The sequence below is a fragment of the Leptonychotes weddellii genome, chromosome 1, assembly GCF_054177405.1.
Source record: "Leptonychotes weddellii isolate Sample4059 chromosome 1, ASM5417740v2, whole genome shotgun sequence".
Lineage (NCBI taxonomy): Eukaryota > Metazoa > Chordata > Mammalia > Carnivora > Phocidae > Leptonychotes > Leptonychotes weddellii.
Genome location: NC_138369.1, coordinates 91706325 through 91722233, shown reverse-complemented (window position 1 = coordinate 91722233; position 15909 = coordinate 91706325). Strand labels below are relative to the sequence as shown.

General features: G+C 41.0%; 1 protein-coding gene across 3 annotated transcripts in view; it reads right to left on the bottom strand.

Moving 5' to 3' along the window:
• MED12L (mediator complex subunit 12L) overlaps window positions 1-15909 on the bottom strand; it is a 322844-nt gene that overhangs the window by 270282 nt on the left and 36653 nt on the right. For all 3 annotated transcript variants that reach the window (XM_081827792.1, XM_081827784.1, XM_081827786.1), the window contains exons 4-5: window positions 12810-13001; window positions 7929-8088 (exon numbers count right to left, since the gene is read on the bottom strand). In XM_081827792.1, coding sequence (XP_081683918.1) covers window positions 7929-8088; window positions 12810-13001 — 352 coding nt within the window. The remainder of the gene's footprint in view (window positions 1-7928; window positions 8089-12809; window positions 13002-15909) is intronic.

Below are 15909 nucleotides of genomic sequence, written 5' to 3'. Positions count from 1 at the left end.
AGGATAGTGGTTCCGAGAGGGCAGTCAACCAAGAAAAGTCTCTCCTCCATCACAAATGCCTGACCCAGCAAAACCTCAGGGGTACAGGGGAAACAACTGGGGGTAAACAGAGCAGCTCCCTGGGGAGTTTAACCACGAAGCATTTAAGCTTCTTCTAATTTATCTGTAGCCCCCAAAAAGCTTTCATGCCCATGATATGTCTTGTCACTTTTCACCATATTGAACACCCAACAACTAGCCAAAAATAGAGCTGTTCCTCTTGCAAGCAATTTCATCTTTCTCCAGTTTCTACAGCACCCTGGACTTTGCTACGCTCTGCCTGTACCCCATGGTACCCATAAGAATAAGGGTTCTGATTCCTCTGATGCTGCCCACAACCCTGAAATCCTGCAGCCTGTTCCCTGCCAGCACCTTTCTTCCCAGCGATGCTTCTTGCCTCCAAGGGGCCCAGACCCACACCACCACTTCCCCCTAGCAACCACCGCGTCACAGCAAGGAGGAAAGACCAAATACCTAGTGAGCCCAGCTTCATCTGTACTGGCAGTTACTTTTTTTTTTTTTTTAAGATTTATTTATTTGAGAGAGAGAGACAGTGCTTGAGCACGGCGGGGAGGGGCAGAGGGAGAGAAAGTCTCAAGCAGACTCGGCTGAGCGCAGAGCCCGATCTCTTGACCCAAGCTGAAACCAAGAGTCAGATGCTTCACCAAGTGCACCCCCCCAGGAGCCCCAGCAGTTATTTAACTTCTAAGGCTCAGGTCTCTCGTATTCAAAATGGAATAACAGAACCCACAGAGCAAGCTTATTATGATTACAGATCGTGCCTGTAAACTTCTCAGCACAATACACAAAATAACAAATACTGGCTAGTTATGATGTCGTAAGTACTGGCTAGCAATTGTAGCAACTAGTTAGAGTCTACATTTACTGCCCATTTACTATGTGGTGCCAGGAACTGTTCTAAACCCTTAGAAACCTGATTCATTTCATCCCTAGAAGGTACCGCCAATTATAATTATCCCCATATTATAGACAAGAAACTTAGGATAAGTGTTATAACAATAATAGTACTAAGAAGTCCTTTCCTGGCTGCCCACCATCCCCCAGACAGAACCCATGGACCCCTTAGCACACAAGGCTCCTCACAGCCTTTTATCACCGCCCCACCGATAACTAATGCATGAGATGAGAAAAATCCTGGCAGTTCCACAAGTCCAACTCTTCGATGACCCTGTTTCTATGCAGACACTATCTTTTCGCCAGAAGTGCCCTTCCCTGCACAACATCCCCCAACTCCGTCAAAATACCTCTTCTTTCAAAACGGTATTCAAACGTTACTTGCTCTGTGGATCTCCATGGGCTTCCTGTCCTTGGGACTCCATCTGCAGTTAATTCATTTCACGATTAGCTCTTCCTTCCTTTTCTGATACTTGGGATTGTTTGGCTATATGCCCCACCCCCAAGCGTGAACACCTAGAGGGCAGTGACTACATTCTCTGTCTGTCCCCACTGACCAGCAGTGTCTGGCACAGGCTTCCAAACCTACTTTGGACATGTACGCTGAGGGGCTTTGTGCACCCACCTGCACATCGATGCCCTCATCTGTGAAATGGGAATAAAGTATCTCTCTCAAAGAGTATCTGAATAAATCAGAAAATAAAACATACAAGGAATCTAGGAAACGGTTACTAAGAAATGGGGGATGTTGGGCGCCTGGGTGGCTCAGTTGGTTAAGCGACTGCCTTCGGCTCAGGTCATGATCCTGGAGTCCCGGGATCGAGTCCCGCATCGGGCTCCCAGCTCGGCGGGGAGTCTGCTTCTCCCTCTGACCCTCCCCCCTCTCATGTACTCTCTCTCTCTCAAATAAATAAATAAAATCTTTAAAAAAAAAAAAAAAGAAATGGGGGATGTGGTATCACGGTACACCACAGGAATCCTGGGAAACGTGGGGAGCAATGGACTATTCTCACACGAGCCAACAGGAAACCCAACTGTGGGGTCCAACAGCAAAGGGATGAGGTATGCCCACGGATGAAAAGCTCCCTCAAGTAATGGAGATCATGTTCACAGCACACATCCAGAGCTGATCCAGTCTAAGACTGGAGAAGCACCATGTTCCTGCTCCCTACAGTGAGGGGCATTCCAGAATTGCTCAAGAAATGCTAACTGCTACCATGACAGCAAACATGGTAGTAAGCTCCACAGTTATAATCAGTTGGCTTAGCAACAACAGGACTCCTCACAGGGAACTTTCCTACAAATAAATGTACAAAGTCTGCGTTATTTACTCTACAGTCGTATATCCTAATCTGTTTAAACACTTTCCTCCATTTCCTAACTCTAAGTTTTACTTTTTTATTTTTAAGTATTAGCTAGCCCATTTTAAATGCTTTTCTCTGGGGAGATCAAAATATCTTAAGACAACTAAACAACCTTGTTTTAAAAACAAAACTTCACTCAACTCTAAAATATATCTGAAACCCACTATACGTTATATGTGGGGGGTTCTCTCCCTTGAGTCTATAACACTCACCTATTGGATAGCATTTTGCAAACATCTTCTCCACCTGTAACATCTTATTTTTGGGGTATCATAAGGACTGAGAATTATAACCCCTTCCTCTCAGCTGCCCTAATTTCACCTCTACTTTAAAATCTCTGCCCTGGTGTTACGATTTGTCCAAGGCAAGTATTTCTTTACCTGCCTTGAAATGACACGGGAAACCTCACCTAGAAACCTAAGGTCTCTCTCACCTTTCTCACTTTGGGGTACACACTTTACTGGGGAGGTCTTTGCCTGCTGCAAGCTCCCCAGGGCAGCATTTATATGGATTTAATAACCCATTTAATCCACAGTTTAGATCTATAACTCTCTGCATAAGGACAGTGACAATCTCTGTGTTGCTACATTTAAAGAATTTACACAACGGGGCCTGCTCCCTTGTTGCTGTTAGCCCACTTAACTTTAGGAAAAACTCTTCAATAAAATCAAACAGCAGTGCTTTATAGCTCTGTTCCAACACTGAATGTGGGAACTGAAAATAAAACATATGTTTCTATTACAAAGGAATAAAGGCCATTTCTACCGAAAACACTTTACCAGTCCTAAGAACAATCATCAAGACAACAGAGGTCATAAAACCACTGCCAGGAAAAGGTGACACTTGATAGTCAATCTTGCCCCAAATGTGCTGAATGATTCTTTTCACTATCAAAGCCAGAACACGGAACCTATTACTGCAAGTTAATCTTCTGAAGTGTATGCAATTTAATCCAATTCAACACATATATATGTGTGTGTGTAGCTGCTTGGCTGCATAGCTTGCTTGGAGTGTGAAACTTGCTACCTTATGGCTAGGTCTACACAGCCAAATGCTTCCAAATGCACTGGATAATTTGCTTAAAGAAGCGGAAGAAAGTGCTGAAGACAAAGCAGAGAGTGAGAGGTAGCAGGTGTAACAGGGTGAAAGAAAACCAAGATCAGATCACTGAAACCATGCGCTCTCTGCAGATAGTAAAAATAGTATGCTACATGTGCATTTTAAAACACATGTAAGAATACAGAGAAATGAATTAGATATCTACATAGTTAAATTAGCTATTAACTACAAAGGGTAAAACAGTGACTTTGTAGTGAAGAAACGTGGGAGGCACCACCTTACCCAAAAGATCAAAGTTATCACCACCAGTATTGGGACAATGTAATATGATGTCCTGAGAGGCTTACAGCATCACTTCCATGGCATTCCTACCAAAAGTACATACCTGAATCTAGTCATGAGGACATGAACAAATGCAAAGCAAGGGATATCTTACAAAATAGCTGGTCTATCCCCTCTAAAAATATCAAGAAAAAAAAAAAGGCCGAAGAACTGTTCTTGATTAAAAGAAGACTAAAAAGACATGAAATTAAAGGCAACATGGATTGGATTGGATCAAGGTTGAGAAGACTGCTGTTTGGAGAGACTAAGGATTCTGCTTTAAGTCAACAGTCACTTAGTAGCAGAGCTGGGATGAGTAAAGCCCAAGCTCCTTCTGATTTGCTAGACCTAAGAGGTTAGGGGGTCAAGTCCCAAAATCCATGCATTTTTTAAAATATTTTTATTTTTAGCTTTAAGCATTTTTTAGGTCAAAGTTTTTATACTCTACCATGAAAAATGGTATATTAGGCACTTGATCTTCATGGATTTGACATTCACACTTAGAAATACACACAAATGGGGCGCCTGGGTGGCTCAGTCGTTGGGCGTCTGCCTTCGGCTCAGGTCATGATCTCAGGGTCCTGGGATCAAGCCCTGCATTGGGCTCCCTGCTCAGCGGGAAGCCTGCTTCTCCCTCTCCTATTCCCCCTGCTTGTGTTCCCTCTCACTGTGTCTCTCTCTGTCAAATAAATAAAATCTTAAAAAAAAAAAAAATACACATGAATAGAGGCACTTGGGTGGCTCAGTCAGTTAAGCGACCAACTCTTGCTTTCAGCTCAGGTCATGATCTCAGGGTCATGGAATCAAGCCCTGCATCGGGCTCCACACTGGTTATGGAGCCTGCTTAGTATTCTCTCTCCCCCTCTGTACCCACTCCACCCCCCAGTTGTGCTCTCTTTTATAAAAAAAAAAAAAAAAAAGAAGAAGAAAAAGAAAAAAACACATGGATAATCATAAAGACCAATGAGTTGTAATACTCTATAAACAGTCAAAAAACAGATTCACCTGTGTTATGTGTCTTATGAAAGAAGAGAAAACACAGCTAGTAGGTGAACTTAATCAACCATCTGTCATGGGTGTGCAAATAATAAAAATTTTAGCTCTGGGGGAAAAGTAGAAAATAATCCCCCTCCCAACCAACTGGTTACACTAGTAAAAAAATTAATGGTAAAAGTAATGAATGCAGGAAGTCTCTGATGTTCTAAGCTAAAAACTGGAGCTAGGCTTCCTTCCATTTGGTAGAGGAAATCATATGGTTCTGGTGATACAGTCCTATCTCAGATTCCTAAAAATTCTACCTACATGTTCTTTGCAAATGATGAGGGTCTATCAGACTTTTATTTGTCCTAAAATTATATTTCACTGGGCAGAATCATTCCTGTATGATCACCTTCTCCCCTTTCTTATAACAGCTAAAATCAGATTAAACTGAACATCAAGGAAAACACTGACAGAACAAGTTACAAAACCATGAAAAGAACCTAAGAAAAGGAGGCATAGTCTATATAGTTGGTAATGCTACAAGTTTCAAGGATTATGAACTGGGACAAATACACACACGCTTCAGGCCTCATTATTCATTTATCTTAAAAATTACTGAGCACCTCTGTATGCCGGGTACTCTCCTAGGAGATTTAGTACGGAACAAATCCGACAAAGTTTCTCACAGAGAAATGTTATAGTCGGGAGTGAGTGTACATTAAGTAACCAATAAATTAACTTAAGCTATAACATGGTAGGTTATATCTTATTCTTATATCATACTAAGAGTTATGAAGAAAAATAAGGCAGGACAAGACGACAGAGAGGACATTTTGGCTGGAGTGATCTGAGAAGGCTTCTCGTAGGAAGTGCCATCTGAGCTAACATGTGGTGCGTGGAGGCGGCAGGCCACATGGACGTCTCAAGGCTGGAAGGAGAGGCCGCCGTGTGTGCCGACTGCTCGTGCTGGTGGAGGGACACACCTGAGCGAGGCGCGGCTGCCAGGTGAGGATTCTGAGCTTAAGAGTGTGGCATGAGTTAGGTTCTAGCAGGAGCATGCTGGCTACAGAGCAGAAGGCTGTCATTAGAGAAGAAGAAAAACAAGCTCAGCTAGAGGCCAGTCCAACAACATGGGCAAAGGTGGAGGTGGTGGTTCAAACCAGAGGACTAGCAGCAGTGGGAGGAGGAAGACCTTCTCGGACTGGGATTCGATTTTCAAAGTAAAGCTGACAGGACTGCTGAGGGGCTGAACGTAGAATTTTGAGAGAAAGATATAAAGCCAGAATGACAATAGGGCTTCTACCCTTATCCTCCCAGTGACTACATACAACATTTAGTAAGAAGACTGAAGAAAGAAGGAGCAAGGTTAGGGATGGTGAGAAATCAAGACTTTGGTTGTATATACTAGGTTTCAGATGCCCATTAGTCATCAAAGTAGAGTAGCTAGTATAAGCAACTAGATATCCAGACTCTGGAGAGAAGTATTGATAAACACTCTCGCTCTCTCGCCCATGCTGGCTCTCTTGCGCTCTCGAGGCATGGGCACGCACATGCACGCGCTCTCTCTCTCCATATACATATGTATATATATACACACACATACATATGTGTGTATATATATATATATATATGAGTCACATATACGTGTTTTTGTGTATGAAGTTCAAAAAGGAAATTAAGAAGAGCAAAGAGAAACTTGACCATTTATTGTATCTACTTTGACACTATTTGCAAATATTCTAGTAAGAATGTAGAGCTTCTGTGATTTAAAAAGGGGGCATTTCTTTCGTCTCCCCCTATGAAAAAATTAGCTGGTGAAAACAATCTGAAGTATAGAGTTAACAAGACTGCTACCAAAACAGCACTCAGAGATAACCACTGTTCACTTTGTAGATACTTTTCCCTATACATTTAAATATATACACAATATAGTTTTGTTTTGTTTTGAAGTACAGTTCACCTTTGTTTTAGCAAACCTGAACTCAAAAGGTGGCAGCCATGGAATCCGGCCATGTTTTCAGTTTTGTTTTGATTAACTTGCCATGCTTTTAGAGTGGGCTCTACTGTCCAGTTCGCCAGGACCACCTACCACTCCCAGCCACCTCACAGCCTGACTCACTTATTTAGGACACTGCCTGGCATCTGAGGACATTTGCACTTTCTGCCCTGCTTCTCAGAGCTTTGTAGCTGGGGTCTCCCTTATGAAATCATAAGCACGTTTCCACTTCATAAGGAATTATTTGTAAACCTAATCTTTAAGTGGACATCTTTACATGTAATCCTCTGTGCATATTTCTAACGGAGAATCCAGTCTTTTATTAAGCATGTTTTAGCACCACCTCAAGGAGTCACTGTCTAGCCACCAAAAGAGTGAAGACGGACTAAAACCAGTTTACCTTCAGTTCTTTCAACAAATACCTACCATGATCATGGGCCAGTGCATGTGGGAGGGAGGGATAAGAGACACAGCACTTTTTAAAGGTAATTTCAGATAGTGAAACATGCTGTGAATAAAATAAGAATACCTGAGAATATAAATGGGCGGAAGGGGGGGAAAGAGGAATGTTATTTAGGTAGGTGGCTGGAGAAAACCTCCTGAGGAAATGGCCCTCGAGCCAAAGGCTCTGAGAAGAGGAGATGTGGGAATACCATAGAGATGAACAGCCCAAGTACAGGGAAGAAATGCAGAAGCCTTGAGAAAGGAAGGAGCGTGGCATGTCAGAGGGGGAGGAGGAAGGCAATGTGGCCAGAACATCACAGAAAGAGAGAGCAAGGCATGGATGGCCTTGGTGGCCACAGGAAAGAATCTGGATCTTTATCCTAATTGTAATAGGAAACTATTGACAGGTTATCAAGAGGGACACGATGTGATCGGATTCAGGCTTAGTGATCAGCATGGCAGTTTGGAGCCTACAATGTAAGGAGGGAAAGAAAAGGGAGACCAGTTAGGAGGCCACCACTGTCTCCAGCCGAGAGGACAGTGGCATGAACCAACATTTCAGCAGCTATGGCAGTGAGAAGTGTTCAGATGCAGGACATACTCTGGAGGTAACAGCAATATGATTTGCTGATGAAATCAGGATTTGGGGCCTGGGTGGACAAGGATCCATCTGCGTGCGCGCCATGAGTCACTTTTAGCCTCCCCATGGACCTCCTCGGTACTCACCTCACCGGGCTATGGCTAGAGCATGCAGGCAACAATGCCTTGTACAATGAATGATGAAATATAAAATGTACTGTCTCACTTACCCAAATTAGGATCAGTAGCCTGACGTTTCTTAATTTTAGCTTCAGAAATAGCAGAATAATAGGCACAGGTCATCTTGATCAGCCACGCTGCTCGAACCATTGGCACTGAATATTTAGCTAAATATGCAAAAACATCTTCTTTTTTACTAAGGATTGGAACCTAAAAAGAAATAACATATTGATAAAAATCACATATTATTTTCATCATGAGGTCAACCTAAAGAAAGGGAAAGCAAAAGACACTCAGTCCCTGCTGCCTTTAAGAAAGTATATCCTTGATGGATTTTCAAATACGTACATTCAGCTTAAAAACCAAAAACTTTAAGCAAATTTTCATTAAAAGAATCAAAACTATGTTTAGCACACTGACAACAGTTTTATCAGTTGTGCTCTCTTATTTATAAAAAACAAATTACTTTCAAATTCTCAGATGCTGAAAGCTACTCATCATATCAACAAAATAGGGAAAATAATTTCATGACAGTACTCCAAGGAGTTTATCTCAAAATTGGAAGGGATGATCAAGTGAAAAACTGTCCCCACTCCAAATTTTATCAAAGAACACTTTTTTATATAAAGCTCTCTGGCTGTAACATTTATAATAATTTCTAGAAAGCTTCTAAAGTGCCTTTAGCCCAAAATTTAAAATAGGGGCTAAAATGATGGCTCAGTGAATCTGCCTAATAAACACTGAGCTAGATATAGCTGGTTAATTAATTAATTCACTGGTTGAAAGTAGGCACTTGAGGCAGTTCATTATTTCTTCCAGACCAGGAAGGTGTACTATTTGCAAATTAGTATCCCAATGTACCACTGAATGTTTCAAAGAGTTAACCCACTCTTCTACAATTCCTCGTAAATATCCTTGGCACAGGCCAGTCATCTATATATGATCTATTCAGTTTACGAATGTAGAGTACAACAGTGGACAGAGTACGTTGGCCATGATGCACAGGATGGGAGCAGTGAGCACCCACCACTCCCCTCTACCACCTCTGTGCTCTGGTCCTGGCCCCCAGCCTGTACGGCTAAACCCATTACTCCCAGGCTCTTCATTTATGAATGTAGTAATACCAACCCAACCCTGTCCACCCTGCAGAGTGGTCAGAAGGCTAAAAGAATTACATGTATCAAAACTGGAACAGTTTTTATTATGTTACCAATTCCAAAAATTTCTAGGTGCCAGCCAAAGTCTGTTTCAAGCCAGGCATTTGACCCTCTCCTAAAAGGATCCTGGACACTACACATGGCTATCAAGAGCCCTGGTCTCTATGTGCCACACCCTAGCTTGATTTTGCATTGGATATCAAAAGACTTCCAATCAGCTGATTGTTACAGCATGGCATTTTTCTTAGTCAAATCCTCCTTTAGACAGTGGATATTTTATATCATTTGTATGTTGCAAATTTGACTATTCACAGGTCTGGACCCAAGTGTGATCCCAGAATTAAAAGAGAAGTGGGTTTTATACACAGCCCTTTAAAACAAGCTATTTCACCTGGTTCTTACCAAAGAAACATTCAAGCTGCCCCAATGCTGAAGGAAAAGCTGCCTGGTTGCACACTGAGATGCAGCTGTCCATACACTGTCTTTCATGGGCAACTTAACAGACTTTTGGTCACGTACAATTCCTGCCTTGGGTGCTGACTTTAAACATAACCCCCATGACAGAGGCAGCTACGCTGCACAAACATACCTAAAAGGGAGATGAAAGTCACATAGGCCAAAGCTATAAGGCTTCCTCTCTGCAGACCACAGTGATACATTTTAACAAGAAAATTTCCTGAAAATTTTGTTTACAAGGCACGTCTTTCATGGAGCACAAGACTCTGGGTTTACAGACTATCACTGAAGCCAGGGACAAGAAAAGCTCAGGCTTATATATTCAGTGCAAGAACTGAGATGCTGCTTTTCACTAGAACACTAGTATGAGAGAGTCAAATTTTAGTTGTCAGGGTCAGGTTGACGCTCATTCAGATGAACCAAAAGAGTACTAGATCAAGGCCTAAAAAACAGGCAAATGCAAAAAAGTAAATGTAGCATCTCCAAAGAAACATTACTAATAGCATCTTTTATAGATGCCCAAAGGATTTCTTTTGAACAAGTGACAGGAGAAAAATAAAAACTTGAACATGTGAAATGTTCAGATGAAATAGCAAACAAAACCGAGCCACAGGTCTTACCATTAACAAGCTAAGGCATACCTCCAGCTCATTGCCCCCGAACCCCATAAGACATGGTTTGCTCAAATCAAGGGATTTAAAATTCAGAAGAACTTATGTGAAGAAGGCTATTTAATTAAGGAAGAAGACACATATTGACGGTTATCAAATTTATAGTTTGGACCAGCTCGGGAAGGAGTTTATAGTGACTGAAGTAGGACTTCCTTACAGTCACAGATCCCATTTTCAGCAAAGAAACCATCTGACTTTAACTTGTAACTGAACCTAGGCAATCACTGGACAGCTGTTTTTTTTTTTTTAAGATTTTATTTTTATTTATTTGACAGAGAGAGAGACAGCGAGAGGGGAACACAAGCAGAAGCAGGATTCCCGCGGAGCAGGAAGCCCGATGCGGGGCTCGATCCCAGGACCCTGGGATCATGACCTGAGCCGAAGACGCTTAACGACTGAGCCACCCAGGCACCCAGCTGTTTTGTTTCTAAACCAAGCTAGAGCTGCATCTAAGTAGTAAAAGAAAACTAAGACACTCAGCATGTGATGGTTTTTCATCCACAAAAGGGCTTTATCACCTTTTAGTGCCTTTCCCCTTGGATGAACGTCACTGTCAATACTCTGTGTTCACCAAGCAGAAGTAGAGGCAAAAGGAAATTCCCGAGACCACAGTAATCAACATCACCTGAAGTGAACATGTCATACCTAGTGAATTGGTCAAGAACCAGAAGAATATCCCTAGAGCCTATAAGTCTATTTTTCCAAATCTACCAATGACCGTGATTGAGTTAAAAGGCCCTTTACAGGCCATTATTGACCTCTCTGTGGCTAAATACTTAGGAGTGCTGTGGAGTTGTAAAATAATGGAAAACCAGGCCCAGAAACTTGACCTATCCCATACAGGAAACTATTTTGAACTCTAGAACAGCGTTGGAAGAGGACTCAAGATTTTAGCAGGAAAATTAAGGCTCTCTGCATTAAGTCATCTCATAGATAAATACCAGAAATTAAAGAAGTATTTGAACTTTCTAATATGAAGAACATGGCAGAGAATGCAATCTTTTACCCAGATCCAAAAGAGCTTTTGCCATCTCAAGAATATGATATGCTGAGGAGCGGAGCAGAGAAGGGAGGGACTCTTCAAATGCCCAAGAAATGACTACTTCAAGGCACAGTCAATGGTGTTACCAAAAAAAAGAAAAGAAAAAGAAAAAAAGTTTAACTTTGCACAGAATTCATGTCAGGGCTTACCTGAGGGACACCTGACTTGGCCAGAGACAGCTCCTAATAAAGAGAAGAACAATGGCCAATACACTGCACTGTGATTCATCTCCCTCCTCAAAGATGAACAACCACTCCACCCCTAAAGCAAGGGCATCAATTCCTCATCAGTATCTGCTTTCAGGAAATATCCAAAAAAGGGATTCTAAAAGCTTATTTTAAAAAAAGGAAAACCTAAAAAGAAAGATGTCAGGATGGCTACATGGGAACTGAAGGTCCTAACAAACATGGAGGGCATGAACTATTGGTTAGAAAGCCATGAAATATCAAAGGATGCCCTTTGACTTATGGGGCCTTCAGATACAATGTGCAGGTGATCATGGGCCCACATGGTAAATGTCCACTACCGGGAAAGAAATGCTACGCGGTTCAGCCTGTGTTGAGACAGGTACAACCTGAGTAGCAAGAGGCGATTATGTTGATTGTTGTGCTTTTCAAGGATTCCAGTTACCTTTAATCACAAGGCAACACAATATTATGGTGGCACTAGGACAAAAGAAAGCCAACGGGAGCTACAGGCTATTTTCAGAGAGTTGCTTTAGAAAACAAACACAAAAAGGAGCTCTCCTTTAAACCAGGCCTGCACCACACTAGTTAATAACACTATCAAGAACAGAAGATGGACACCCTAAAGACTAAAGGGTTTCAGGCCGGATGAGAAAGACATGTGGGATGATTTCAAAGGTGTGCAAGACAGAGATCACTGGAAGCTATAAATACACCTGCCCATTTTGTTCTAAAACTTTTTCAAAGAAGTTTTTCAAGCACACCCAGAATTGCTATCTTACTTGTTAGGAAAGAGACTTAGCTTAAAGCATTTGGATTGGTACTTTTCAAGACAAGAAAGTAACATCAAAGCAAGAATTTCCAAATGACACATTTTGGACATCCTGGCCTAAGAAAACTAAAAATATAATGGAAATAAACGAAGTCTTATTGCCTACTCTCGATTTAAAAAACGCGTCTACCTGAAGTCCACATAGGGGTGCCTGGGTGGCTCAGTCGGTTTAAGCATCTGCCTTCGGCTCAGGTCATGATCCCGGGGTCCTGGGATCGAGCCCCCCTTCAGGCTCCCTGCTCAGCAGGGTGTCTGCTTCTCCCTCTCCCTCTCCCTCCCCCAGCTTGTACTTGCTCTCTCACTCACTTGCTCACTCTCTCTCAAATAAAATCTTAAAAAATAAATAAAGTCCACATAAACTGCTTCCTGTGTGGAATGTTTAGGTCAAGATGTGCTAAGACCCACATGCCATCCAAAAAAAGGGAGAAAGAGCATTATGTGCAGCACACACCTGGTAACGGTGCACCTGCCAATGAAGCTTTGCGTTTTGGAAAGAACAGGGGGAAAGAAATACATACCTGAACCTTAGCTCAAACATCGTGGTTTCTAGAAGACCATAACTAAAACAATGTAAGAAACACTTAATACCTTTTTTGCCAAAATAGCGAGTGGTTTATTTCCTGCTAAGTCGGAGAACCAACTATGAATTGCACTCTGGGATCGAGCAGTAACCAGCCAATAATTATCTTTAGCATTAACTTGTGGTTTCTTCTTTCCGGTGTCCTGGAAAGTGTTAAGCTTTAGTTTCTCAGCTAATATGCTGCTGAAATAAGCTCCAATCTGTGGAAACAAGAGAAAAAAAGAAAAAGTTTGAAGGCAGTATGTATGTTAGTAATGTATAGCGGTATTTTATTTTTGTTTTAGGAGAATATCTTCAAGCAGCCCATCAGAAAATAAATGGCAGTTTAAGTCCTTGAAGCCAAGAGTTGTGATTTCCTTATACTAACATAATGCAAAAACTCCCACAGCACTTTTGTTCCACTATTAACAGGTGGTTCAAGGAAAAAAGAAGAGCCTTTGAAAATGTCTGAGAAGATGAAATTAATTACATCCTGAATAAATTTCAAGAGAATGGGTTCTGCTTTACTCTTCAGCTGTACTTCTTTTTCAGATTACATACACATTTGGAGAGAATATGTTTCCTGAGAGGTGTTGCACGCAAGAGCAGAAAGTCTAGTAATCACACAGTAATCATTCTTTTTCTGGTTTCATCTTAATAGCATATATTTTTGGAAAGGAAAATTCTGTATTCACAGTGCTTTTCAAAAAAAGGAGTCTAGAAAAAATTATTTAAATGGAAAATTACAAAAGTTTCAATTAAATTAAGTATTCAACATTTTTAACTGGGCTGCCAATTTCAAGAGTACAAGCGTTTCAAGAGAAAGCTAGTGTTACCTGCTCTGAATGGAATATGTAGCAAAGGGAGTTCCTGTGAACAACTGTGGCATTTTCATATTAACCAAACTAAGAAGACAAAAGAGGAAGAAAGGCACAAGAAGGAAAGGGATAAACACCTAAAACTTAAGTGAATCCACAGAAAACTTGTTGGAATTGCCAAGAACCCTATTCCATTCCCTGGGAATTATTTAATAATATGATACAAACAACAGGTGAGGTTAGCCGACAGTGGCAACCATGATTAAAATAAAATACCTACCCTGGTGAAGCAAAATAAGAATCACCACCTTAGTTAATGCTCTTGAGTCAATAAACAATTATTTCGTAGGTTGGAACACAGTTGTTAGCAATTAGTCAAGTTTATCTACCAGGGTGAAAAGCTTGTACACTTTTACTTAATGTGAACTGGCATTCCTTGACCCTTGTGATTTATGGACAATTAAAAAAAGTCTATTTTGGTGCGTTAATATGATAATAAAAAATTAGAGTAATTAGGAAAAAGATCTGAGCTTTACTTTTTTTTTTTTAAACAAACTTCATGGTGTGTTTTTTTTTTTAAGCAAATGTTTGCAGAATGTTTAAACGGGAAATGCAAAAATTTAGCAAAACCAGTTGTTTAGGAACAAGCAGCCAACAGCAAATTGTTTAATTTTAAATTTCTCAATCAATATTTGGTCTTTATACCAAGAACTTAAAACCCCTACTTACATTGATTGTTTAAATTTAAAAGGCCTCTTATTTGCAATTACATAGGAGTATTTTAATCATAATAAACAAAGGTATAAAAATTTTTTTAAAAACTCGTCAGCCATCTGTTTTACAATTATAATTTTTGTATTTAATAACAATGGAACATGTGACTGTATGTGCCGTTTTACAGCCTAACAAACCTCGGGAACCACTGCAGACTGGAAACTAAGTCAAAATTCCCTAAAAGAGAGAAGGCGGGGGGGGGGAATCAAAACATGACCATGCACTTAATTTTATACTCACATTATTCCAAACCTAAAAAAGTAAAGAGCCTCATTCCCAAGTCCCAATGACTACCTCCAAGTAACCATGTTGGTTAGTTTCTTAGGTCTTCCGAGGGTTTCTTCAGGTGAATATGCATGAACAAACACGAATATATTACTTTCTCTTTTTTACATGTATACCTCTTTGTGTACATTTAAAGATTTTATTTATTTATTTATTTGAGAGAGAGAGAGCAGGAGAGGGGGGAGGGTCTGAGGGAGAAGCAGACTCCCTGCCAAGCAGGGAGCCCGATGTGGGACTCGATCCCGGGACTCCAGGATCATGACCTGAGCCGAAGGCAGTCGCTTAACCAACTGAGCCACCCAGGCGCCCCTCTTTGTGTATATTTAGTAAATGTCTGAGAGCCTTCCACATCTGTACATGGAAAATCTCTTTTCACTTTCACAAATGATGTACTGGGTGGGTGCACCACATTTATATATAATCAAGCCCTTGTTAACAGACATTTGGAGGGTTTTCCCCAAACTTCTGCTATTACAAATCACATTAAAATGAATAACCTCTCCTATTTGTTATCTCATACATGTACAACTACAGATTTCACATAAATTTCCAGAATTCAGATTGTACACTTCCGTAATTTTAATCAGCACTGTTAAATTGCCCTCCATAAGCTTCAGACCAATGTGCACTCCCTCAGACAAGGTAGGAGAGAAGAAGTTTAACTTAAAACTTGTTTCCAGGGGCGCCTGGGGTGGCTCAGTCATTAAGCGTCTGCCTTTGGCTCAGGTCATGATCCCGGGGTCCTGGGATCGAGCCCCACATCGGGCTCCCTACTCCAAGGGAAGCCTGCTTCTCCCTCTCCCACTCCCCCTGCTTGTGTTCCCTCTCTCACTGTGTCTCTGTCAAATAAATAAATAAAATCTTTAATAAATAAATAACATTTGTTTCCATCCATCCAAAGCTATTTTGAAAGTAATTCATTTTATAAGAAAATGGAAAAAAGTTTAGGGACTACACTATAGTTCATGTATTCCATATTTATAAGCTCAAATTCCCTTCAGAAGGTTTGAATCCTTGAGTAAATCTCACAGGAAGGGTTGGCAAAAGCAGAAGCTGTAATGGGTGTTATTTCCATTTATTCAGTTATTTAAATTGACATAAAACTTGATATAACAGAATAACTTGGCAGTTCACATCAAGAGACACACAGCATTCATACTTTCTGTTATGGGCTGAATTGTGTTCCCCAAAATTCGGATGTTGAAGCCTTAATCCCCAGTGTGACTGTATTTGGAGACAAGGCCTTTAAAGA